Source organism: Pristis pectinata, chromosome 4 (genome assembly GCF_009764475.1).
Source record: "Pristis pectinata isolate sPriPec2 chromosome 4, sPriPec2.1.pri, whole genome shotgun sequence".
NCBI classification, from domain to species: Eukaryota; Metazoa; Chordata; class Chondrichthyes; order Rhinopristiformes; family Pristidae; genus Pristis; species Pristis pectinata.
In genome coordinates, this window is record NC_067408.1 from 64,959,424 (window position 1) to 64,985,246 (window position 25,823).

The window sequence follows — 25,823 nt, forward strand, 5'->3', positions numbered from 1 at the left end:
TTCTTAAAAAAATGCTACACACCTAGCCAAAACTTCCCTATTTGTTAGAAAGACATTCCATAGGAACCAAAAATCCACTCTCAAGTACTTCATGCAAAGAAAAGGTGAGGAAAGTATATCAACTAGCAATGAGGTACAAAATTAGAGGATTTAAAACAAGAAGATATCTTTCAGTAAAGTACCTACTGTCAATGGAGAATTTGGTGCAACCTATAAAGGAAATGTTTTGACAAACTTTTCAGCGATATAGGTTAATCAAGATTCAAATAAAACTTGTGAGAAAACAGTAATAAAAGACAAAAGGAAAGTAAAAAATGATAGGTTCATAGAATACACATTCTTTTTCATAATAAATAAAGCATTCAGCCTCAGGAAGCTTCTAGACTATGTACTACTTTCACAATCAAGGATGCAGGCACATGTTCCAGCCCATTGTTATTTTCAATCAGTTTTAAAATGTTTACAGGGGTGTAATGTCTTGGATAATATGCCCATTTACTACCCCATTTATGAGACATAACCTTCATCCTATTGAAGGATAATTTTCCCTCTTTATCCATTTCAACTACCTCAGTGAGAAAGGAGTTCATTACATGGAGAACTGCAAGTTTGAGCTTGTGTCTCACTTTGCATAATAGCATGATACTTGCACTAAATTTACAAATATAGAAATTTTCAATGTCATAGCACTTAACTGTCAAAAATAATCAGAAGTCAAGGATCACTTGGAATTGGAACATTTAAAAAAGCGTACTTGCACTCAGTTAAATCTTTCTCAAAAATGCTTTTTACCTTCTCTCTTCTCATGATGTCGCTCTTGTAATGGCGACTTTTCTTGCTCATGTTTGCCTTTTTCTCTTCCAGAAGACCTATGCCTTATGGGACTTTGCTTTCTCTGTGGAGATGAAGAACGTGGAGCATATGGTGAAGGGGATCGTTTTCGAGCCAGAGATGCTGCACGTTGATAGGACGGTGAAGTGGAACGTTTGTGGCGGGGAGATGATGATCTTCTTGTTGCGGGTGAACCTGACCGAGATGATGGAGAGTGTTGTCTAGACACTGTGGGAGTTTGATGTTGTCTCTGAGAAGAAGGTGATCTGCTAGAAAGGTAACATTTGAAAAGGTCACTTATACAAAGTAGTTTTAAAACAGTTGCCAAGTACAAGCAGTCCCCGGGTTACGCAAGGGTTCCATTCCTGAGAACTGTCCATAAACCAATTTCTCCCCAAGTCAGAAACATCTGTTTTCCTCAGTAACCCATACTGTATTGCTCTACATACACTTGCTATAATTCTTTGATTTCATTGAATAATCATCCTAACACTACCCATAATTAAGCCAATAGAATATACACTGTATCCAGTCATTAATGAATAACATGAAACATTTTATATTATTATTAGTAGCTTGAAAATGCTTTAAAAATGTATGGGAGAATTGTGTTCAAGTCAAATCATTCGTAACCCGGGGAGCTCCTGTACTGTTGTAATTTTAGCAGATGCATGTCTAGCCTATTCGATCTCTCCTCATAAAACGTGCTCATTCCAGATATCGGTCTAGGAAACCTGTTCAAAATTACTTCCACCACATTAACATGCTCCCTTAAATAAGATCGGTACTGTACATGGTACTTCAGATGTGATTTCACCAATGCCCAATATAACTGAAGCATAATCGCCATACTTGTATATTCAATTCTTTCCAAAATAAATAATATGCTGTAAGCTTTCCTAATTACTTGCTATATTTGTAAATCATGTGCGATGGCACTCAGGTTCCTGCACATCTCAAGGCTCTGCGATCTCTTACCATTTAGATAATATACTTCTTTGCTTCTTTTTTTTTTGCTGCCACAGAGACAATTTCTCCATCTCCCACATTTGCCACATCTTTGTTCACTCAGTTTAACTACCTAGACCCCTTCCTTTCCTTGTTGTATCTCTCCTTAACTTATTTTCCTACCTATCTTTGTGTCATTGGCAAATTTTGTAAACATGCCGATCATTCAAGACATTTATAAAAATTGTTAAAAAGTTGTGGCCCAGCATGATTTCGTACCAACCAGAAAGAGACCAATTTATGCCTACTTTATATTTTGCAGTCAACTTCTATCCATGCCAAATGTTACCTCCTACATTATGAGCTTTCACTTTTCCCAATAAATTTTGATGTGGCACCTCATTAAATGTCTTCTGGAAATTTATGTATAGCAAGTTCCCCTTTTATCCACAGCACATGCAACTTCCTCAAGGAACTCCAATAAATTGGTCAGATATCAGTCCTTTGACAAAACATGTTGGCTTTTTCTGATTACCTTGAATATTTCTAAATGCCTGACTACAATATCTTTAACAACAGCTTCAAATATTTTCAAATGTCCAATGTTAAATGGGGTCACATTTACTACTCTCCAATCTGCAGCAGCCCTTCCAGAATCTTCAGAATTCTGGAAGAACCATGCCTAGGTCTTAATGCATGCAGGAATGAGGTATATTCTATTAGCTTTGGATTTTGGAATGGAATTGAGCATTGTACAGTTATCAGTGAACATCCCTCTTCTGATCTTATGATGGAGGGAAGGTCATTTGATGAAGCAACTAATGATATTGAGTACTAGGACAACGCCCTGAGGAACTCCATATCTTCTGGAGTTGCAATTTTAAAATGGTTACCTTGCCTTCTAAACCTAAGAATTATGGGGATCTTCTTCTGAGGGAATCCCTCCAGGATGACTTTAAACTTGTTTTAAACTTTATTTACTGCATGGTAACAGGTCTTTCCGGCCCAACAAGTCCACGCCGCCCATTTAACCCCATGTTAATCTACCCGTACATCTTGTAGGGGTAGAATGTAGGAGGAAACCAGAGCACCCGGAGGAAACCCACGCAGACACGGGGAGAACGTACAAACTCCTTACTGACAGTGACAGGAATTGAACCCCGATCATTGGCACTGTAATAGCATCACACTAATCACTATACTACCGTGCCGCCCCATAGTTCTACTCCAGTTTTGAGGGTTCTGACGTGACCAATGAGGCCAATGTGAGAACTACCACAAATGGGACTGGAGGTTTCTGATCAAGTTTGTGAGGCGGTGTGTTCATTCTGCCATTAATGCAGGGGTTCTGTGTGCTCCTAATCCATGGATTCAAGATTCTCAATGCTCCTTGAATGCTCCACCTCTAATTTGAGTATTATAAGCTGCCCCACTTAAAAAAAAAAGGCACAAGCAACTTCCATTCCACAGTTTCAGGTATGTTCGTTTTCTAATCTGCAGTCTTGTTTATACAAATGGGAAAAATGGGAGAGAACAACTGGCTATAACTAGGATCCTGTGTTATGTCTGAAGGCATAGAAATAATGGATCCAGAAAATGAACTTGCATGCTTTTCAATATTTCACAGGGCTAATGTCCAACTAAAGAATATTCAAATGTTAACTTGAACAATGATTTATGGAACATGATCAACAAAAAATGTTGACCCTTTAAGTGATCACTGCTCTTCTAATCCACATAAATGGCAAATACTCCTGATCTTGATATCAAAGCTCTGTAATGATAAAGGGAAAAAAAAAGCCCTTAAGAGGAAATATAAACTTGTTATTCCACCTCTCAAAAGTCTAAAACAATTTCATCAATGGATTCATTATCAGTATTTCTTAATCACTTCTGAATCTAATTCATATTCCTAAACTTAAAGATTTACAGAATTAATCAATTATTGAATCTAAACTAAGGATAACCCCTGTTTAACCACCAAAGTAAATTTATTTAGCATTAATCTGTTATTTTCCCTCTGGAACACTAACCTGGAAATGCCACAGCAAGATATTAACAAGGGATAAACTGGCAACAATAAACTGGCTACTCTCATTCCCAAAACTTCTTATACTAAATATTTTGGGTTAGGTTGTCAATCTGTGGGCAATAGGGCAAATGTCCTTCTTGTTCTTCTCATCATCAGAGATTATTAGCCTCACTACTAACTACCACTTTGATCTGATCCATGCCTTCATTCCCTTAATCCAATTCCACATGACTTTATGCACCCAGATGGGCTTATGCTAGAGTGTTCAGGCTAACTATCAGATTGTTTAAAGGATGTTGTTGAAGGAGCAGTCATAGGGTTAAGGTTAGAGTTAATGGAAACATAAGAACTCAGTCACTCAGATTGAATTCAGTTCTTGATTTGCTTGGATGCACCATGAGTTTGGAATTCACTAGCTGATTCAGTTGGCTGAATCTGTCAACTCACCCTGTCTTGTGATTCCTCAGCATTACACTGGAGAATCATCACTTGACTTCAGTGGAGTTGGTAAGGCACAGACTTTCGGTGGTAAAGGGGAAAAGGCATATTATTTTTTTAAAATTACTTAGCTTAAGAACTATCCAAAACATTAAGTGTTTTATGCATTCTTCGTTAAATTTATTTTTTTAAATTTTAAGTGTTTAAATGTTTCTGAATGTCAAAGATATTTAAAATTGTTAAAATTAATTACAGCTTTGACAGAAGACCAAACTCCAAACATAGCTTTGCCTTTCTTCAGTGCATATACTGTATGTCAATTGCCATCCAGTTCTTGCTGCTGAATTCAAGTGTAGGGAAGGCCAGCAAGATATACCCTACACATCCAGTCCAAGAAGCTATGGGTGCTCAGTGGGTGGTGTTTCCAGGCAGCAAGCTCAGTGTGGCATGATCCAGCCTCTCAGTTTCACTGTTATCAGCACTGGAGAGGACCAATATATGGACTTGTGTAGACAGAGACCCTATTCCCATTTTAACTATGTGATATTGTATTGGAATACAATTGAATATAATTGGAAGTCAGGAATCTTTCTGAATCTACTGTCATTCAGCCCGTAGGTTTCTTGGACTTATGACTCAAGAAAAGGCTTTCTTAAAAAAACAGGCATGTACATTAAAATAAATGTTAATTACCATAGTTACAGGAATGTTTCTTAAATAAGTTCTTATTTTTGCTGTGTTTTTTTGGAGTAACACTATGCCTTGGTTTTTATTATAGCACACTTTGGTGCTTTATCACACAAATATGAAAATAAATCTACTCATCACTTGCTTCCTCTGCATTCCATCTTCCAGTCAAATCTTTTGCCTGATACAATCAGCCCTAATTAGGATTAGCTTGTTTGTTGTGTGCAGATATGCCAAATCACAAACTAGAGTAAACATCAACCCAGCTTTGGATCCTAACCTGTTTAATTATGTTATTGTGCATACATAGAAAAAACAATTCTGCTAATTAATAGTATACGTACATATCCACATTATAAGCTTGTTGTATACTTCAAAATAATTTGTTGTACCTATCACTTCCATTTATCTGTGGACACAGTTTTGAGGATTCTATACCTGTGACGTGGAGAGAAGGAATGCTTTCGAGAAGAGGAAGAAGAAGTTGACTTAGGTGGAGCTGGAGAGGCTGATTTTCTCCTTGCTGCTGGTGGGGAATATTCTCTGGAACGAGAAGAGGTGCTGCCAGATTGTTCTTCAGGACTTATAGACCTCTTCTGTCTACGAAGGCTATCAGTGTGATCCCTGAAAGTTAACAAGATAGAGACCTAACCTGCAATGGTCTATTTTATCAGTTCTTCACTCTATCTGCAATGTTTGACAGTACCCATCCATTAACTAAACTATTCATAATTTTCAAGTTTCTTTCAGATGCACAGAATAATATAAATAGATTATTTTAAAAGTCCGTTTCAGTCACAACTTGTAAAACAGCACAATTAGAAATGATGAAAATAAAGAAATACATTCAACATTTTTGTGTTATCATCATTCAAGTAATAAAGAAATAGAAAATGCTTACACTTTGCTGGAAGTATAAAACACCCTTTGGTAGGCCATTCTGATGTAAGGCAAGGAAAAGGTACCCAATCTGCATTGTGACATTTTACTTGCCTTCTGACGCTTGTGTTTTTGCATCTTGACAATATTTTTATGGTGTAGGCATCTCAATTTTGCAAGTTTCTTAGATATTTAAATTATAACTCTATCCAATCATTTGAAGAGTGTACTGCTATTTCAGCTCTCTGACCTGCCTCCTTTGTTCTAACATCAGTAAATTTGAGATTGTTCAAAACCATGAAGCCTGTATACTGAACTATGTCAAATCCTGTCACCCATTTCTTGTGTTTGTTCACCTGCATTAGTTCTTGGTTACATAACTAATTGATTTTAAAACAATCAGACTTATTTTTCAAATTTCTATGACCTTACCCTTCCCCATTTTTAATTTCCTTCAGCCTTATAACCCTCAATGATCTCTGCACTCCTTCAATTCTGTCCTCAGTTATTCACTTCATTCCTAGCAGCCACGGCTTCAGCTGCCAATTTACTCTGGAATTCTCTCTCTAAACCTTTCTACATCTCCCTCTCTCTCACTTCCCTCCTTTAAGATGCCCCTGAAAACAACTCCTTGATGAAGTTTTTGGTCAGGTGTCCTGACATTTTGAGAATAAATTCAAACTATGTTTGAACGTTAAAGATGCCTACTTGAAGGCAGACCAATGGTAAAAAGTTTAAAGGTATAATAACTTACTGAAGTCTCATTCAAACAATGGAGTAGAAAATTAATCACTGTGTAACATGGTCCCACGGTTCATAATTTAAAACCACTATAATTCTGCCTTTTCCTCTGATCAGGAGTCATAACAGGCACTTAAACAGAAGCCAACATTTCCAGAACCAATCCAGACACACAGTTCTTCTAAATATCCACTTAATTGTTGCAAGTTAGTTTTAAAAAAACATTTAGCTTCAACAAGCAAAGTTGAATCAATGTACTTGTTTTTAGTTTTTAAGGGATGTTTAATTCAAATACGTCATTATTTTGAACTGAAAAGCTCAGGATGTAGTTACTCAACTGAAGTCCTCAGACTTCTGTACGGCACAGAGAGATACTGAGCTGCTGCTTAAATGTGGGCAGACTAAACACACTGAATTCAAACCAGGAGTCGAATATAACTAGGAAATCAAAAGAAAATATGGCTGGAAATACAAAAGAAAAGCAGAAAATACTTTAAATAGTTGGGCGACAACTGAGAAAGGAGAAAATGAGTCAAAGTTTCAGGACAGTGACATCCCTTTCAAAATACAAATAAAAGGTCTTGGATTCTAAATCCATGCATGCTGCCTGGTCCTATGTTTTTTTTCTGTTTTTTATAATTTGGAAGTCGGTTGATTTCAAAACTATTAATGTATTTTTGAAAAAAATGTGCAGCATATCTTTTTGAAAATTTGCTAAACATAAAATACTTTTTCTGGGAAAAGGGCCTTCATGTGCAAAGGGTTCCATTGTTTTCATTTTGTTCTACCTTTTGTTGACCTGTCATATTTTTCCGGTATCTATGTAAAAGCACCAAATAATGCACTGGAATTAAGTTTAAATAGGGTTGTGCTTCTAAGTACGACAAAAAAATCCTAATTTAACCTGTACTGTGTTATGTACAGTAGCAATGGCAGATTACTCAATATTGTAAGAAAGAGAAATATAAAAAATAAACTGTATCAAGTACAGTGTCACTCACCTGTGTTTTTCTTTTTTCTCTTTATGCCTTTCTATATCCCTTCCTCTTTCTCTACTCTCTCGGACTTTTTCTTCAGTTCTGTCTTTTGCCCTTGGCTTTTCTTTATGCTTTTTTGTTGATAGAATCTCTTCATGAATAGGGGGTGGCGGGCTTGGAGTACGAGGTCCTTTCTTTTTACCCTGCTGTACTTTTGAAGATTTTCTGGGAAGAAAGGTAATGCACTAGTTACAACAAAGGCACCCTCATAATTTAAGTTAAATGTGTCTTTGCCTTAGCTTCAAAGATAAACAGTTCAGTAGGAAAAATGAACTGTCGAGGAATAGTATTTTTTTTAAAAAGTCGCCCGTTGAGTTTGGAATATCCATTTAGTGAAGGAATAAAAACTCTGCATGCTTAAAACATCACAAAGCAATGGCTAGAACAATGATTTAAAAATTAAACTAATAGTGAACATTTGACTTTATTTATGAGATTAAAGCCAATTCAAATTTCAGTTTTTTTTAAAGTTAATCATACAGCCCATAGAAATACAAAGTACATTATATCTGTTCATATAATGTGAATTGTGAAAGCATGGATTGCAAACAAAGTGCAATGAGGTTCAACAGTCCCATGGAGAGGTCAGATTACTAAATTTTTGAAAATGGGTCCAGTGAAAGAATGATTGTGCAGAGGCAGAAGAGGATTGTGGAGGGCAGCTCACTAGTTAGGCCCTCCAGTTTAGCTATATTCTAAAGGCACTGTTAAGAACTAAATTGCATGGCAATGCTTGATAACCTGCATGACAGAAGCAGCCATTTTACTTGGTTTTGTGTCACATTCATAGAGAATGTTGATGTGAAATGGCTTAAACTTCACACAGTGTCTAATGGTTATGCTTTTAGCTTCCCTTTAACCCTTCCAGCCTTTAACATAAATCTATGAACTCTGTTATCAATCCCTCGCCAAGGAAAATTCCTGTTTGCCCTGTCTAGGCCTCTCATAAACTCTACACCTGAATTAAATCTCCCCTTGGTTTCCTTTTTCCAAAGAAAACATCCCAGCCTAATAATTCTATAGACCTGGCAAGATTCTTGCTAATCTCCTCAGCAGCTTCTGTACGGTCATATACTTCCTATAATGTGGTATCCAGAATAATGTTTTACCATGTCCTAGAATGGTTTCCCTGCTCTTATAACACTATGTATTAATTCTAAATGCAAGCATTCTAAATGCTGTCTTAACCTACTCATATACACTCCAAAGTTTGTGTTCTTCTACACTCCTTAGCATTTGACCATTTTTAATATTTTCTCTTGCTTTGTTTGCCCTTACAAAAGAATTACCTAATTCTTTTCTAGATTGAAATCCATTTACCATGTTTACGCCCATTTAATCAGTCCACTGATATCTTCCTGCAGCCTACAAGCTTCTTCCTCACTACTAATCACTCTGCCAGTTTTGTTATCCTCAACAAACTTCTTAACCATGGCTCCAACATTGTCAAGATCCTTAATTAACATAGTGAAAAGCAAGAGGCTCAGTTCTCAACCCTGCAAATCCCACTGCATAGAGTCCTTCAATCACTCAAACTGTTGTTTACCATTGTTTTCACTCAATTCTTTTCCCATATGTCTTTTGTCAATCCTACATGCTTTTACTTTCAAGATCAATCAGCCATGCAGGACTTCACTAAAATCCTTGCTTACCCTCATTGACTTTCCTTGCTACCTCAACAAATTACCTTAGTAGTTAGACGTAACTTAACAAATCTATGCTGTCACCGATTAACTGTGCCTCTCTGAATATTGTTTCTTGCTATCCATCAAAATATTTCCAGTAACTTGCAGATCACCAATGTTAGGGTAACAGGCCTGTAATTACTTGGCTTATCTACTTATTTTTTAAATAACAGTATTATATTAGCCTCCTTCCACTCTTCTGGCACTATGTTACATTCAAAGAGAATTGGAAAATGATAGTGAGACACTGAGCTGCTAATTCTTCCTTTGTATCTTTTGAATGCCTGAGATTTTTATTTGGGTCTGGATTTAACCAGTTTTAAAGATTGTACACCTTAATCTGTTTATCATTTCCAAAACTTCACATTCTTAATGGCAAGCAATCTCCCTCTTCCACAAAGGCAGATGCAAGTACCAGTTTAAGAGGATGATGCCTTCTGTGTCCATAAACAGGTTACCAATTTGTGTCCATCTTGAATGGGGGAACTGGCTCGAAGAGCCAAATGGCCTATCCTGTTCCTATTTCCGATGTTTCTACATAGATCCCTTATTATTTCAGACTCCTTTGTGGGGTTGGTGGGGATGGGGGTGATGGTGTCAAGATAATGAAGTGAACTACAGATTATTTGAAGGCTACAGTATTTTTTTAAGAAGAACCTGGGTAAAATTAACAATAAAATAAAAATGGTAACAAAACTTAATTGCCACATGTCAACAACTATAACATGCTTCATTCTTACTCAATATGTACCACAGCTAGACCATTTATTGTTGCTGCTTCAGAAACCACAATCATTTCTGCCTACGCTGCCTCACAAAGTTATAAAAATTCAGTGCTGCACAAAATCAATGCACTCCTCAGAAGAACTAAAAGCACAGAGCAAAGACATCAAAAGCATAATCTTGTCACTTAATACTACACCAGCCAAGAAAGTATTTTAGTGAGAACCCTATTGGTGGTCAGCTCAAAAGGCACAAGAAAAGTCTGCAAATCTTAGTATACCTACCCATTTCCCTTTATCCACAGCACTTATTACGGCAGAAACTGAGCTACGAATGCAAGATTGAATGCTTCTCTGTATCCCCAATATTTGTGGGCCACAATATTGTACTTCCAGCATGATAAAAATATCAAGTGACGATGTCTTATGGTAACAATGTGTCTCCAACTTGCGGAACCCTCTTTATTGTGGTAGGCGTTCATTTTCTATTTGCATTTCAAAATAGTAATGTTTCAACTTCAACATTATAATAACCTCAGACCAAACGCCTGAGATGAAATGACTCCTATAAAAGTCAACCCTGAGCAAGGCTAGAGTCCCTCTACTGCCCTATTTAATGACAATTATAACTCTTTCCCTTTGATGCAAACATATGCAAAAGAGTATCAAAATGCTAATTTTATGAGTCTGTTTTGAATGCTGATGTCTTGTTGGTTGGGAGAGCAAACATTCTCTGGCTCATGCAGTACATACTTTCTAAACATTAGAAAGAACAATCAAAGGAGTCATGAGGATTACATCCCTGAATTCCAAATTGATTTTTCCAGAAAGTAAACCTTCCCTTCAGCTTTGCAGACTCAAAACTTGACAACTGCAAAATTAGTGAAAAGTGCCATTAACATAAGGACAATAATTTTAAATAAATTATTGGGCTCTAAATCCAAAACTATTGCCATTAGACCATTCAAAAATATTAGTTTTTATTATTGTTCAACAATATGATTAAAACAGCAATTAATCAAGTTTAATTTTAACTAACAATATTTTTTTAAAAATCTCTCAGTAATATTAATTTAATCAATGTTTTAAATCCATCATACAAACCTTTGTTGGTCGCCTACAGGAGATGACAATCTTGATCCTTTTTTCTCCTTCTTACCAGAAGGTAACTTCGGGCTAGCTTTATGTTTAGGCGATTTGCTTGCATTTCTTGGAGATGGGGAGTGTTTATTTCTCACGGGTTCTGGAGATATCTAAGTAGAGAATTATTTTATCTGGTCTGAGGCATTAAATTTATGGCAAAATGAAGTTGTTTGGTCGAGTACTTGCTCAACAGCAGTCCCTTTAGAAGGAGGCACAACTGATGTTACCAGTACCAGACCAACATAGGTTACCCATGCTACAAATTTAGTTTGCCATTAGCATCTACCTGATAACAAATTTCAGAGGAAGTCAAACTCACAGTTCTATATATAAACAGTATGATTTTTGAGCTAATGATAGATATAAATGCCTTTCTCAATAACAAATATTAAATGCCAAAAACAGGATTTATAAAATAACAGTTTAGAAAACAAACATGCTCACTACTTTTCTTTGAGGAGCAGTGATGATAATTTAGTATAGACATCATATAATACGTCATGGTATCAAATGTAATGATTTTATCCACTACAATTTCTAGATTTTATCACTGCAACATTGCAAACATGAACCCTCTTGCACACTAACCTCCTTCTTGATGACTATTTCCTCTCTTTTTTCCATATTCTCTTGTTCAAGTTTCATCAGTTCTCGTTGTATTTTCTGCCGCTTCATTTCAAGGGACAGCTCATGATCATAATCATAGTTAACATCCCCATTATCAGAATCTGTAACACAAATCACCATGAAAGCAAAACAGCTATACTCAAAAAAAACCACAATTCTCGGTAAATACTGAAGTCCTCCTTGCCTCTCCCAAAGCACAGGATTAACAAAATGATGTAGTCATAAAAAAAAATTACTTAAAGTAGCCTGGGAGATTTTAAAGTTTCACATTTATCACATGCTAGCTATATTTCTTTTATTTGCAAAAAAAAGAGATGTCCTTAACTGTAGTTAAGTGCCCTGACTTAGCCATAAATGTTTAACAGTTCAAAATATTGCTGATTTTAAAGAATAATCAATCGAAGGATGCCACTTTGAATTGTACTCCGCTAAGTTGCTCACATAATTCAGCATTTCATTTACTCTGTTGACTGCATGTCAAGCCATCAAATGAATCATCTTGGCTGTGACTGATCATTCCACAGGGAACTGCTGACACTCAGCTGCTCCTGGGTAATTCATTCCTGGATTGATGCGGACCTGCCGTGTAAATCCAGGATCAGGTGGATGACATATTGTCACCCGGGGAACCTACCTCTACGATCCTCTATCAACTTGAACTTGCATAGGATAGGAATCCTCATTCACTTAAATTGAGATTCCCACTTGGAGATCAGGAGGAGATTGGCAAATTCAGTAATTTACTTTATTTTAATTTTTCTAATTACTTCTTATAGCTTTGTGCTAATTTTTCAAATGTTTAATTTTAAATTTTTTACATAATTTCTTAAATCAATTTTAAATTGTTAGATGTTTCTGAATACAAGACACATTTAAAATTGATAATTGTTAACTTTGAAAAACTTTGAGAGGAGGCAAAGCACCACCTTGGGTATTGCAGGGGTCAGGGTTACAGTCACGCATCATCAATGCCAAGTTACTGCTAAAGCCTTGTTACACCTAGCTAAGTGTCTCTCAGAAGGGGGAGGTAATGCTTAATCAGCTCATTTGATCCCTCATCCAGACCAGGCGAGTGCAAGGTCAGTGCTATTCCAGGTGGCAGACTAAATCCCACTTGATTCGGCCTCCTGTCAAAAAGCAAAGTTGTAAGTGCAACTTATGTTTCCAGATTTCTGACACTTTTTTTTCACATTTTTTAACATTAAAATGCTTATGCCTTTCATTCTCACAATTATATATTTGGTACAACTCATGTTGTAGATCAATGGATATCTGTTCATATTCAATCAGCTACCCCTCACCATCTTATTGGCTACCCTCAAAGTTCGACATCATCTGTAAATGTAACCAGCCTGCATTAGGGTTCTAAAACAGAAATCAAATTTCAGCAGGACAAAGTCAACATGAGAGCTTTAACGAAATGCAAGTTGTTTACATAAATTAGAAACAATAAAGGTACTTGTATGATTCTACAGCCATTTTGTTTTACTGTCCACTTGCCTCCAGTAATACCACACGAGCAATTAACAAATCCAAAATTTTATTCTGAATCTTTATTATTTTAATATGATATAGCCGCGTCCTTAGATCCTGTGCAGATCAGCTGGCGGGGGTATTTGCAGACATTTTTAACGTCTCCCTGCTTCAATCTGAGATTCCCACCAGCTTTAAGAAGATCACTATCATGCCAGTACCTAAGAAAAACAAGGTAATGTGCCTTAATTGCTACCGCCCAGTGGCCAGCCTCCCAGTAAACCTCAACCCACCGCAATTCGCCTACTGCTGAAACAAGTCTACGGCAGGCACCATCTCCCTGGCCCTACACTCATCTCTGGAGCATCTTGACAGTAAAGACACCTATGTTAGACTATTGTTTATTGATCACAGCTCTGTCTTCAATACTATAATTCCAACCAAATTCATCACCAAACTCCAAAACCTCCCTTTGCAACTGGATCCTTGACTTCCTGACTAACAGATCAAAATCAGCAAGGATAGGCAGCAACACCTCCAGCATGATTATTCTCAACACAAGGCTGCATCCTCAGGCCCCTACTTTACTCCCTATACACTCATGACTGCATCGCCAGATTCTGCTCTAACTCCATCTACAAGTTAGCAGATGACACCATAGTCAGTAGTGGGCCGGATCTCAAATAACGATGTCAGAGTACAGGAAGGAGATAGAGAGCTTAAGGACATGGTGGCATGACAGCAACCTTTCCCTCAATGTCAGCAAAACAAAGGAGCTGGTCATTGACTTCAGGAAGGGGGGCGGTGGACATGCTCCTGTCTACATCAACGATACTGAGGTCGAGAGGGTTAAGGGCTTCATTCCTAGGAGTGAACATCACCAATAACCTGTCCTGGTCCAACCACATAGATGCCACAGCCAAGAAAGCTCACCAGTGCCTTTAATTCCTCAGGAGGGTAAAGAAATTTGGCATGAACCCTTTGACACTCAACAATTTTTATTGATGCACCACAGAAAGCATCCTATCTGGATGTATCACAGCTTGGTATGGCAACTGCTCTGCCTGGGACCGCAAAAAACCGCAGAGTTGTGGACACAGCCCAGCACATCATGGAAACCAGCCTCCCATCCATGGACTCCGTCTGTACTTCTTGCTGCCTCAGTAAAGCAGCCAGCATAATCAAAGACCCCACCCACCCACCTCAAACATTCTCTCTTCTCCCCTCTCCCATCAGGCAGAAGATATAAAAGCCTGAAAGCAGTACCACCAGGCTCAAGGACAACTTCTATCCCGCTGTTATAAGACTATTGAACAGTTCCCTTGTATGATAAGATGAACGCTTGACCTCACAATCTACCTTGTTATGACCTTGCACTTTATTATCTACCTGCACTGCACTCTCACTGTAGCTGTAACACTTTATTCTGCATTCTGTATTGTTTTACCTTGTACTACCTCAATGCACTGTGTAATGAATTGATCTGTATGAACGGTATGCAAGACAGGTTTTGCACTGTACCTCAGTACAAGCGACAGTAATAAACCAATTCCAATGATGCAGCAACTACTTGGGATAGGGTGACCCTGCACAGAAATTTATTTATGACACCCTATTGGGATTTTCTACGTTACAACTGGGAGGTCACATGCAAAGAGTTAACAGGGTTGTTATCGACTACCTTCTTCTGAATGCACACTGGCTTTTTACTTTAACTGCATTCCATTATCAAATGTAGAGAAAATGTGTATTTGTAATTGCCTGACTTGGTGGGTTTATACTACTGTAGTTAAAATTTTTGAAATCACGAGTACAGTTGGAATCCAGAGACACTCACAAAGTTCAATCACTATCTGTATAATTGCTAGCACTTAAAAAAAAATCTCATATTTTAGTATTTCAGAATAAATGTCATCCTTTCCTCAGGTTGTCAGGTTTTCTGACCTCACAGATGTTCAAGTTTCCCAGCAATACACTACAGGAAATCAGGATACTCTGAAGAAGGCAAGGGTCTGCGCCTTCACCATTTCTCTAATGTTTTTCCAACTGATCTTTGGGGTAAATCCTTCATTTCAGTTTGGATTCTTCATTAATCTTCTTCTCACTTGTCTTAAATTATGGGCTAACAATTAAAACCATTATTTCCCTCCTGAGACTCTCGTAGAAGGCACGTAGGGGCGAGGTATTTAGTGACATAATATCGCAATTAGAAACAGATTTCTTTCCCAATGGGAATTATCTCCAAGAATAAGATAGCTGTAAGACTACACAATATTCTTCCCTCTCTGTCTCACCCTGCATACACAACCTGTACTTAACTGGAAAAGGACAAGTATGAAGCATTTAGGGGAAAAACAGAAAAAAAATCTGTTTTGTTCTTTTTAAACAATCTAATTTACATTGTCATAAAACATAGAACAGTACAGCACAGGAACACATCCTTTGGCCCATGATGTCTGTCGTACTATATTTGTTAAATCTACCGATACAGTTACCTTTGTGACAGTCTCACATTCTTTTACAAATTTACAAATGCAATTTTCACTATTAGTATTTTTTGATTATAGAAATAAAATAGAATTTACCATCCCTGCCTGTTTCCCACTCAGCTGATTCTTCTTCACTTTCTGGGGTGCGTTCCTTTGTAATTTTCAGATTAGCATCATCTTTTTCTCTGCGTCTGCTTCTTGAAGCATCCCTCTAAATAAAATAATTTGTTTTATAGTACTGCAGAAAACAAATAACACATTTATTGCAGATTATTTCCTCTGGTTTAAATTTGCCACAAATGTAACTTTTGCATATAAATCATGAAGCCTTAGAAAATTGGATCAGTATTAATTGGTTCCCGATGTTCAATGTGGACATGGTGGGCTGAAAAGCCTGTTTCTTGCTTTATGAATTTATATCTCTATAAGTCAATACTGATACAAGGAAGTTGTAATAAATTTACAAGCACGGAATTCTATTCCACTATTTCCTTCCTTTGCATGAAACTCTCATCTCAAACACAATTTTCTTTTGGTCCAATGATCACCATTCACCATTTCAACTATTTTAGGTTTTATAGACAAATGGCTATGGAATGCTGCTTTTTTTTTGCAAGGGGTATCGAGAATAAAAGCAGGAAATTTTGATCAATCTTCACAACGCACTGGTGAGATCCCATATGAAGTACTGCAGTTTTTAAGGAAAATATACTTGACTTGAGGCAGTGCAAAAATTGCCTAGGTTGTCTTCTGATATGAAGGGAATGATGTATGAAGGACTAAACAGGTTGGGCCTATACTCATTGAAGCTTAGAATGAGGGGTCATTTTATTGAGACATATAAGATTCTGGGAGGGAATGGCAGGGTGGATGCTAAGAAGATGAACCCCAAGTGGGGGTTTTCTAGGATTTGGGGACATAGTTTCAGAATAAAGTTTCACCATTTAAGATAAGTTACGACAGAGGTAGGGAGGGATTTCTTCCCTTGAAGGGCTGTGACTCTTTAGGTGGTCCTGGTGGCCAGCCACTTCAATTCCACGTCCCACCCATACTGACATGTCTATCCACAGCCTCCTCTACTGCCATGTTGAGGCCAGATGCAGGTTGGAGGAACACACCTCATATTCCACCTTGGTAGTCTCCAACCTGACGGCCTCAATGTCGATTTCTCTAACTTCCAGTAACCCCTCCCATCTTCCTCCTACTTCGTCTTCCCTCATTCCTGTAGCCCACTCACCCCTTCTCTTTCCCCTCCCCTTCCCATCTATTGCCCACCTCCTTCCCTTTTTTCCCATGGTCTACTGCCCCCTCCTACTGATTCCTTCTTCTTCAGCCCTTTGCCTCTTCTACTTATCACCTCTCAGCTTCTTACGTCACTCCCTTTCACCCACCTCCCCCACCCATCTACCTTCCCCCTTTCACCTGGACTCACCTGTCACCTGCCAGCCTGTGCTCCTCCCCCTCCCCGACCTTCTTGTTCTGGCTCCTGCCCTCTTCCTTTCCAGTCCTGATGAAGGGTCTCGACCTGAAACGTCAACTGTTTATTTCCCTCCATAGATGCTCCCTGACCTGCTGAGTTCCTCCAGCATTATGTGTGTGTTGCTCCAGATTCTAGCATCTGCTTAATCTCTTGTGACTCTTTAGAATTCTATCCCCCAGAGAACTGTGGAAATGAAGTCATTAAATAAGATCAAAACAGACAGTTACAGATACCTGAACTACAAGCAAGTCAAGGGGTATAGGGAGAGGAAAGTGGTGCCGAGGCCAAGATTGGATCAGCCATGCTTGGGAGGATCCAACTGGCTAACTCCTATTACTGTTTCTTAAGTTCCCGAATGGAATTGCTTGGGCTATTCATCCATAGATTCTGAGGTCTAAGGTTCCAAGGCAAAGAAGTGTGCATGGAAATAAAATAGTAAATCAGTTTATTCTACCTGAAGTCCTTTTGAAAGAACTATTTATCCTTTCAATCTACAATTCTTAACTTCAGCAATAATGGACACCAACTAAAATATTTTCAACTACAGCCCAAAGTGGTGCAACAACCCAGTTTTTGATAACTAAAAATTCTCCCAACAAGTTGAACCTAATTTTTATTAATTAACAAAAATTAGTTCCCAAGCCCAAGATCAAAAGTTTAATTTATCTGGAATATTGCTTTTCATCATAAATTTGGAAATACAATCATTTGTACCCTCGTTGGAGATGAGGATTCATCCTGGGCTCTCTTCTGTGGCTCGGATTCTACATCTTGCCTTTTATTCTTCATTCTCTCTCGTAAATCACCAGTTGGCCTTTCTGGAGATCTGCATATTGACATAAAAGTAACATATTCACAAAAAGTAGAAATTCCCTTAAGGGCTTTTTGATTCTATTCTTTCACTGAAAATCATAAAGGAGTGTGTACAACCAATGTGTTAGTCACATTAGTAGATGTAGTTACAGATGTACAATTCAACCATGCACATCCCAGACTTTTAATTTAGTTTTACAACTTGAATAACTCATTTAGATTTCAACATTAACTTTGTAATCAAAATGTCACGCACATCCAAATACGTAGTTTTGATGCTAGCACTTTTCCCAATTAGCTCTGGGCCATCACCAAATATTGAACACTATTATATTCTACAAAAAAAGAGTACCATAAGTTCAAGAAAATTTACAACTAGACATATCATAAATCACAGTTAAGTACAGAAGAATCTGACCACTTAAGTTGGTAAGGTACAGATGCACAAAAGTGCAAATGCTTTGTGGCAGCTTTAATTCATATCCAGACACTGATATTTAAAGCTGAAACATCTATTAGTACAACCAGGTCAATTCGTGCATGTGCAATGATTGTTTTGCATATTTGCTTGATATCAACAACATGTTTTACTAACAGTTCTATTGCAGCTTAAGCAGTATTTTATTTGTTTCAACCAAGTATTTAAATGAAAGGTAATGCTGAGTATTCAACCAAACATTTCATTCATAATGTACACGATCTTAACTTGAAAAAGCTTTAGAATTTTGCTTAAGATTTAGATGAAGTAGTATAAAGGCAACTTTGTATTTAAAAAGCTTACTAACATATCCCGGGTCAAAATAAATCACGATTATCACCATCAATTCACTAGATGTTCTGGTCCAGCATGTGGGCTTCCGTTTGCATTTATATTGGGTAGCCTTTTCCTAAATGGCAATATTTCATGATCTGCCAGGTTTTAATAACAGTGAGATTATGGACTATGATATGGAACATCACATATCTCACAGATGATCTTTTTAAGTTCTAATGCATGGAAGTTGAATTGCTGCACGGACAACAGTTCAAATAAAGTTTAAAAGTTGCAAATTAAAAGTAGGAATATTGCACATATTACATACATATCAGGCTAACAGTAATGAAAAAAGTCAAAATTGCAAGCCTGCAACTCATTTGGACCTGTGGCACAGGCGAGGTTTTCAGCTGCCCTCATGGACGGAAAAAGAAATTAAGTTCCCTTCACATGCGAGACAGGGTTTGCATTCAAGGACTAGTCATAAATTTCACTGTTCACAGGGAAGATAAAACTTTATGAGATCATAATATCTATTCTTAAGTCACAGCAACTTCACCCTGACATCATAAAGTACATTGTAAAGTATTTTCAAAAATTAAGTTAAATTCTTGTATCTTTCTATAAGAGATGAGCATTAAAACATATGGAGTTGATGCTACCAAAGAACCTGTAATATTGGGTAGTCTTCACCTAAATGACCTCTTAGAAATGTCCCAAAGCACATCCCACATTGTTATATAGTGCTTATGTTTTGTACTCAACTGTGCAATCAAACGGCAATATTACATGAAAATAATGGACACCAATGAGTTTCAAAAGTTCAGGCCCACAATTTCCCAATCACTCAATGGCAATAGTGGATTGGAGAACCTTGCTGTTTTTCCACTGCAATGTGGAAATTGGCATTTAATGTAATTAATGTGTTAAAGCTGAAATGTAATACAAGATGTACCTCAAAGAGCAAGCATATTAAATTGGTAGAAATAAAAAATAGCAGGAGGAGTAGGTTGTTGTCCCCTCGTGCATGTATTGCATTAAATAAGATCAAGGCTAATCTTTTCCCTTAATGCCACTTTCCTGCACAAACCCTATGTTCATTGATTCCCTTAATATTTATAAAATCTATCAATCTTGGCCTTGGTCAGTCACTCAGTGTATTTGAGTCTCCACATCCCTCTTGGATAGAGAATTCCAAAGATTCACTATCCTCTGAGTGATGAAATTTCTTCTCATCTCTGTCCTGAATGGCTAGTCTCTTAACTTGAGACTGTGGCTACTGGTTCTGGACACCCCACTAGGGAAAACATAATCCCTGCATTATCTGTCAACTTCCTTAAGAATTTTGTACATTTGAATAAGGACACCCTTCATTTTTCTAAACTCAAGAGTATAGACTTAATCTCTCCTCATACAATAAACTCACCATTCCAGGAATCAATATTTCTGACGCAGTATCTGCTGGGTCTTATATAATTGGAAAATGTAGTCTTTACTCTTGTACTCAAAATCCTCCCACAATAGTCTCTCAAAATCGTTCATTAATTCACAATTCAAAAGTCAAGGTCCTATCTATCAATAGACTTCCAGGTATTAAAGGAATCAACAGATACGGAATTGGTGCAAGAAAGTGGCACTGAAGTAAAAGATTTTACTGAATAGCAAAGCAGACACACGGGGCTAACTGCCTACTCCTATTTTTATGTATTATGTTCTTAAGACATAACCGCCGCTCATTCCTCCTTTAAGATGCCCTCAAAACTTAGCTGCTTAACTGGTTGAGTTCTTCCAGCATTTTTTTGTTTTCCAGATTCCAGCTTCTGCAGTTTTAATTGCATCTCAGAACTTACCTCTTTGACCAAGCTTTTGATCATTTGCACTTTTACCTCTTTATAATAGCTTGGTATGTAATAACACTTCTGTGAAGAACCTTAGACCTCTTTACTGTGTTAAAGCTGGTATATAAAGACCCTTTGAGTCTGCTTCATCATCCAACATGATCATGAACAATCTATCCCAGCTCCACCTTCATTTACATTGATTGACTTTTTTGATATCCAAAGATCTATCAATAGCTTTTAGGAATATAGAACAACTGAGTTACCATCACTGTCTAGGTGGAGAATTCCAAGGACTCACAATTCCAAGTGAAGAAACTTTTCTCAATCTTTAGTGGCTTCTCCTCATTCTGAGGTCATCACCAAGAATGCCAGACTTCCCAACTTAAGCAAACATCCTTTCAATACCTGTCCTTCAAACCCCTTAAGAATTGTATAGCCCAGAATTTGTGGTCAGCTTCCACTGACCTTAGACTAAAAGGTTTCCCACAAAGATCTAGTGTAATCTCTGTGGTAAGAACATCCCATTTCCCAATGTCTGCTGCTGCTAGGAAACAATTTAAAGAGGTACCTGGTGTCTGTCAGTTGTTATGTCAATAAACTTGCTCAGCAGTGAATATTTATAGTTCAGAGCCCAGAAAGCAAATTCAAATTAAAATTTTAAAAATTATACAAAGTGCTAAATGAAAATTGGAAAGAACAGGGAAAAAACATATCATGATGCTTCACAAAGGAATTATTAAAATCACTTAAGTTCTTAACAGTTATGTTTTACCTTCTGTATGTGGCACTGTATCCTTTACCTCTAGGGGAGGATCCATGAGTAAACCTACATGTGTTCCCATATGGACAATGACCAGTTTTCATCCAATTACGACATTGCGTCTAGGTTAAAACACAGGGAATTTTTAATTATACAATTGCTGAGAACAATTTAAAAATATATATTTGCCCAATATAGGCAGAACAGAGTTTGGCCTTTCTATCACTTTAAACGCAAAATCTTCTGGTATATGGAGGTAATGAGATACTTCTGTACATAAGTTAAACTTCATTATAGATATTCAAACATTTATCTCCTTTAGTCCACGACTAATTCTTGGGTCAAAGCTTTAATAGGTTGCTGAGTGTTTTGATACAATATAACATTCACATAGAGTTGCATATGCTTAATGAAGCAAACAACTCATGAATCATTTGTAGAAAGCCATTAGGCCAAAATATAAAGTAAGATATCTGAACTAAATTGTTGCATTTGATTTTATACATACATTTCTAAGTTGGTGCTAAATGACAATGCAAACTATGACGAAATTGTGAAATCATCAACTAAAATTCTGTAAAAGGCACGGCTATAGAGAATTCATAAAGTCAGTACAACACACATCAACTTTCTCAATCTCCACATCCCAGGTTTTGATTTTCCAAAACAGCTTCATAGTTTTAACAGAATTCATAGTAAAATTTAAAGCTATCAAATATTTCATTAACCACAGCAAAGTTCTACTACCTAACAAAACAAAATACTACCTAATCTCCTAAAGTAAATAAAATAATCTTTTTAGAATTCGTCTGCAGCCACATTGGAACTTAGATTATCAGACTATGTTAATTTCCAACTCTGATCAAGTCTGGCATGACACTGATTGTTACAAATGGAATGAAACAATTTTTAATAATAATTAGGACAATTTTATCTTTGATCTGGTTCAGCAATGATACTGATATTAGAAACTAGATACTATTCACATAGGATTTTGAAAACTAGATAGACATGTGCCTCCCTCTTGCTCCCGGATCATGGTTTATTTTTGATAGCTGCCAAATCCAACACAAAACAGTATTTTTCAAATTAATAGTTTTAGTTAAGTAAAATGCATTGCACAAAAAAAGTTACTACTAATGTGAACAAGCTGTTAATTTCTGTCTCCATATAATTCCATGCTACCTAAAAACACAGTTTTAACAAAATAGTTGATCCGTGGAGACAAGAATTTCCCAGAATTGGCTCATTGTTTTAGAGTAAAAATATTCTGAAAATAGCTTCTTGTATTTCACTATATCATGTAGTTTGTGACATTAAGAGAAGGTGGTAAATAGATGGTAAATTTACCCATTAGATATCCTGGTACTGAAGGCTTTGGGGGTTATGCGTTTTATTCAACAACTTAAGATATAAAATCCTAGTTTTAGAGGAATATATCCACCAACCCTCACAGCTTCTTAATTTAATTAAAGCAACCCGCACCTTTTCTCTGTTTTGAACATAAAATGAATTTGATTCGGACTGCTGCATCATCCAGGAAAATTAATTTTCATAACTTCTGTCAGGTTTGGAAACTAAGGAGACAAGATCCATTTCCAAACTCAGCTCTTCTTTTTCATCTGTGCAGGTAAGAATTACAAGACTTCAAACCATTGATGCAAGCCACATTTTGTTAATATTGTTATAACAGTACAATCTTTCAATCCTAACTATTTAATATAACTACGAAAAGAATACATTTGTGGGTCCGAAAACTAATTAAGAAATCCTTAGTACTACAATAAAAAATGTACATTATGATGGTTTAAAGCTTCTGAAAGCAAAACTTTCACATATCAAAGACTGTAATTTGGATGTCTTTGCTATCTAACATTATGAAATGCACAGACTGTTTGAATGTGAGTAAAAAAAAACAAAATTCTGTGGTTAATGAAAATTCGAAACAAAAACAGCAATGCTGGAAACACTTAGCAGCATGGCAGAATATGTGGAAAGAATGGCTGCGTATGTACTTAAAGAGTTTTCTCATGGCTGTTTACAGGAGTTTAAAAACATTATTTTGTTCATTTATAACATGGATACAACATTGAAGGCCGATGTTCTGAATTTGTCTAGAGTACTTCTCAAAATTATTGCTCAGCAATAATGCTGTATTGATTAGAGAGAGTATATTTTTATTGTATGTAATGTTTCTGTTTTGGTTGCCAATGAAAGGGAATAGATCACTCATAGATATATCACAACTGTTTTATTTTATTCAATTGATTGTTATTTGGATATCAGCAGGATGAGTTTCTTTAAAGTGAATAAAGTTGATAAAATGAACATGTATCCCAGCCAACAGTGTTTATCCTAACCACAGCAGAGCAAGTTGAGAGGTCAGTTGTCATCTAATCACAAAATCCGATGTGCTTAACAAGGGTGGAAGCCAGTTAGATACCTACAACAATGGCTGCAGACTAGGTGAGGTGGTAGAATCACAGATGCTGCTACCTCACCTTATAACAAGTTCAGCTTTTCCTCTACTCCACTTAGCAATCTGGCTAAAGATATCCTAAAACATGGCATCAGCCAAGACTCAAATTTGTTACTCCTAGTCCATCAATAACAATGACAGATGATAGTTGTTTTCTGAGCAACATGTTTGAAACCCATGAACACATAACTCCACTGTTAAATTTTGAGATAGCCTGGTTGCATCTCAAATAATTCTGGAAATCATTACACAATAAATGTGCACCAATGTTAGCATAAATCTTTTGGGAACAATTTTGATCTCATGTTATAAAGTTATGGCTAAAGGTCTATATACCTTTGGGCTAGAAGGTATAATCAATGTTATACAGTGAATATCAAACATGTGCTCACAAGATAAACACTCAAATAAAACTGATGTTGAGATAGGTGATTTCTAAAGTCATACTGAACATTAAGAAATGAACCTCTAGGAACTATAAAACATGAGACAGTAGTTGACATAATGTGTTTTTCAAATATACGCAGAGCAGCATATGCAGTGGAACATTCAAGTACAACTATGAAAATAGTGAATTTTGACCCTGGATTTTGTGGACACTTGATACAGCATTAGCATTTGAATTTGAAAACTTTCTCCTCTCCACTAAGTCAGTGGTGTTTCACCACGATCACCAAACTGAGCCTTTATGTTTAATTTTTTGGAAGGAAACATTTTTCAAAAATAACAGATCAGGGAGAAATTCTATGTTGATCATTCAATAAGGTAGTGCTAGAACGATTTAAAAAAAAGAGAATTGGCAGCAGGTGGAATAAAATAAAAATGCGGAGGACACCTCAAAAAAGTAATGAACCATTAATATCAGATGAACTTTTGATGCTGCAATTCATGTTTCATTTCTATACGACACATCTATACCTATGCACAAAGTGCAATGTGAAAGCACACTATTGTCAAAATCATTCGAAGCATAAAATGTTTAATAATACACTTTTTCCATTGTACCTTAAAAGTTGAACTCTAGGGAACCAGAGAAACATCAAGTATAATATACTTTTGTAAATTTGGTCGTCAAGATTATATATTAATACTTGTAACTGGAACCATTTTCCAATTTTGGTATTGGTTTCATCAAGTACTTCCAGATCGGATATACCTTAGAATGAGAGTATGGTCTGTTTGAAAAAAGTGCATTGCCATTTCAGAGAATAATCCTCGGTAATAACAATGGAATTTCGTGTACTTCCTTCACCACCAACCATCTTGTTTTCTCAGTGAACAAGGCTGCCAATTGATCTGAAGTTATTTGTGTGCATTTTATTTAAACCCTAAGCCATGATAAAAATGGGAGTTACAGTGGAGTTCACTGATGTCTCAAACATTGCAGAACCCAGCTCCTAGATCACTCCTCAATCCTCAGCTGCTAAGCACATTTACATTTGCAAAAGATGTTCTCTAAATAATGACGATGATGCAATGTTATTCAATTCTTCAAGTTGCCAGGGGTTTGGTAATAAATACCTTTCCAAACAGGAGTTCTCATATACAAAGTTATGATGTTGAAGAACAGGGACGTAAGCACCTAAGGTATTGTACAACATCTGCAAATAATCAAGATTATGCATCTAAACTAGTTACAGGGATATAGTTGGTGTCAGAACATAAAAGAAAAAAAGTAAATGAAGAGGACTGATAGACAGATGTGAAATAATTAACATTCTAAAACACAGTTGATAGTTAAAACTTGATGTTTAAATTACAATTAACTTTAGGATTTGATAATACATTATAAAATATTCAAATGTTTGAGGAGTTCCCACTGGGTCTATTTATTTTCTGTGTTAATATTTTGGCTCCATGTAAATTTCTCTGCTACTCATGTGTTTGGTTTAAGGTTTAGAAGGCATTAATTACAGACTAAAACTCACTCAACTTCTTCCAAAAGATCAGACTTGCAGTTAATA

At 36.6% G+C, this 25,823-nt stretch overlaps 1 protein-coding gene across 7 annotated transcripts in view; it reads right to left on the minus strand.

The window, feature by feature from the left end:
• Positions 1-25,823, minus strand: part of zc3h13 (zinc finger CCCH-type containing 13) — a 93,479-nt gene that overhangs the window by 50,939 nt on the left and 16,717 nt on the right. For 3 of the 7 annotated variants that reach the window (XM_052014726.1, XM_052014725.1, XM_052014729.1), the window contains 8 exons: positions 21,393-21,502; positions 17,927-18,038; positions 15,829-15,943; positions 11,732-11,871; positions 11,105-11,253; positions 7,558-7,758; positions 5,375-5,560; positions 793-1,100 (listed from right to left, as the gene is read on the minus strand). In XM_052014726.1, coding sequence (XP_051870686.1) covers positions 793-1,100; positions 5,375-5,560; positions 7,558-7,758; positions 11,105-11,253; positions 11,732-11,871; positions 15,829-15,943; positions 17,927-18,038; positions 21,393-21,502 — 1,321 coding nt within the window. Of the gene's footprint in view, positions 1-792; positions 1,101-5,374; positions 5,561-7,557; positions 7,759-11,104; positions 11,254-11,731; positions 11,872-15,828; positions 15,944-17,926; positions 18,039-21,392; positions 21,503-22,865; positions 23,003-25,823 lie in introns of all 7 variants that reach the window. The other 4 variants (XM_052014731.1, XM_052014730.1, XM_052014728.1 and 1 more) reach the window with 3 other exon arrangements.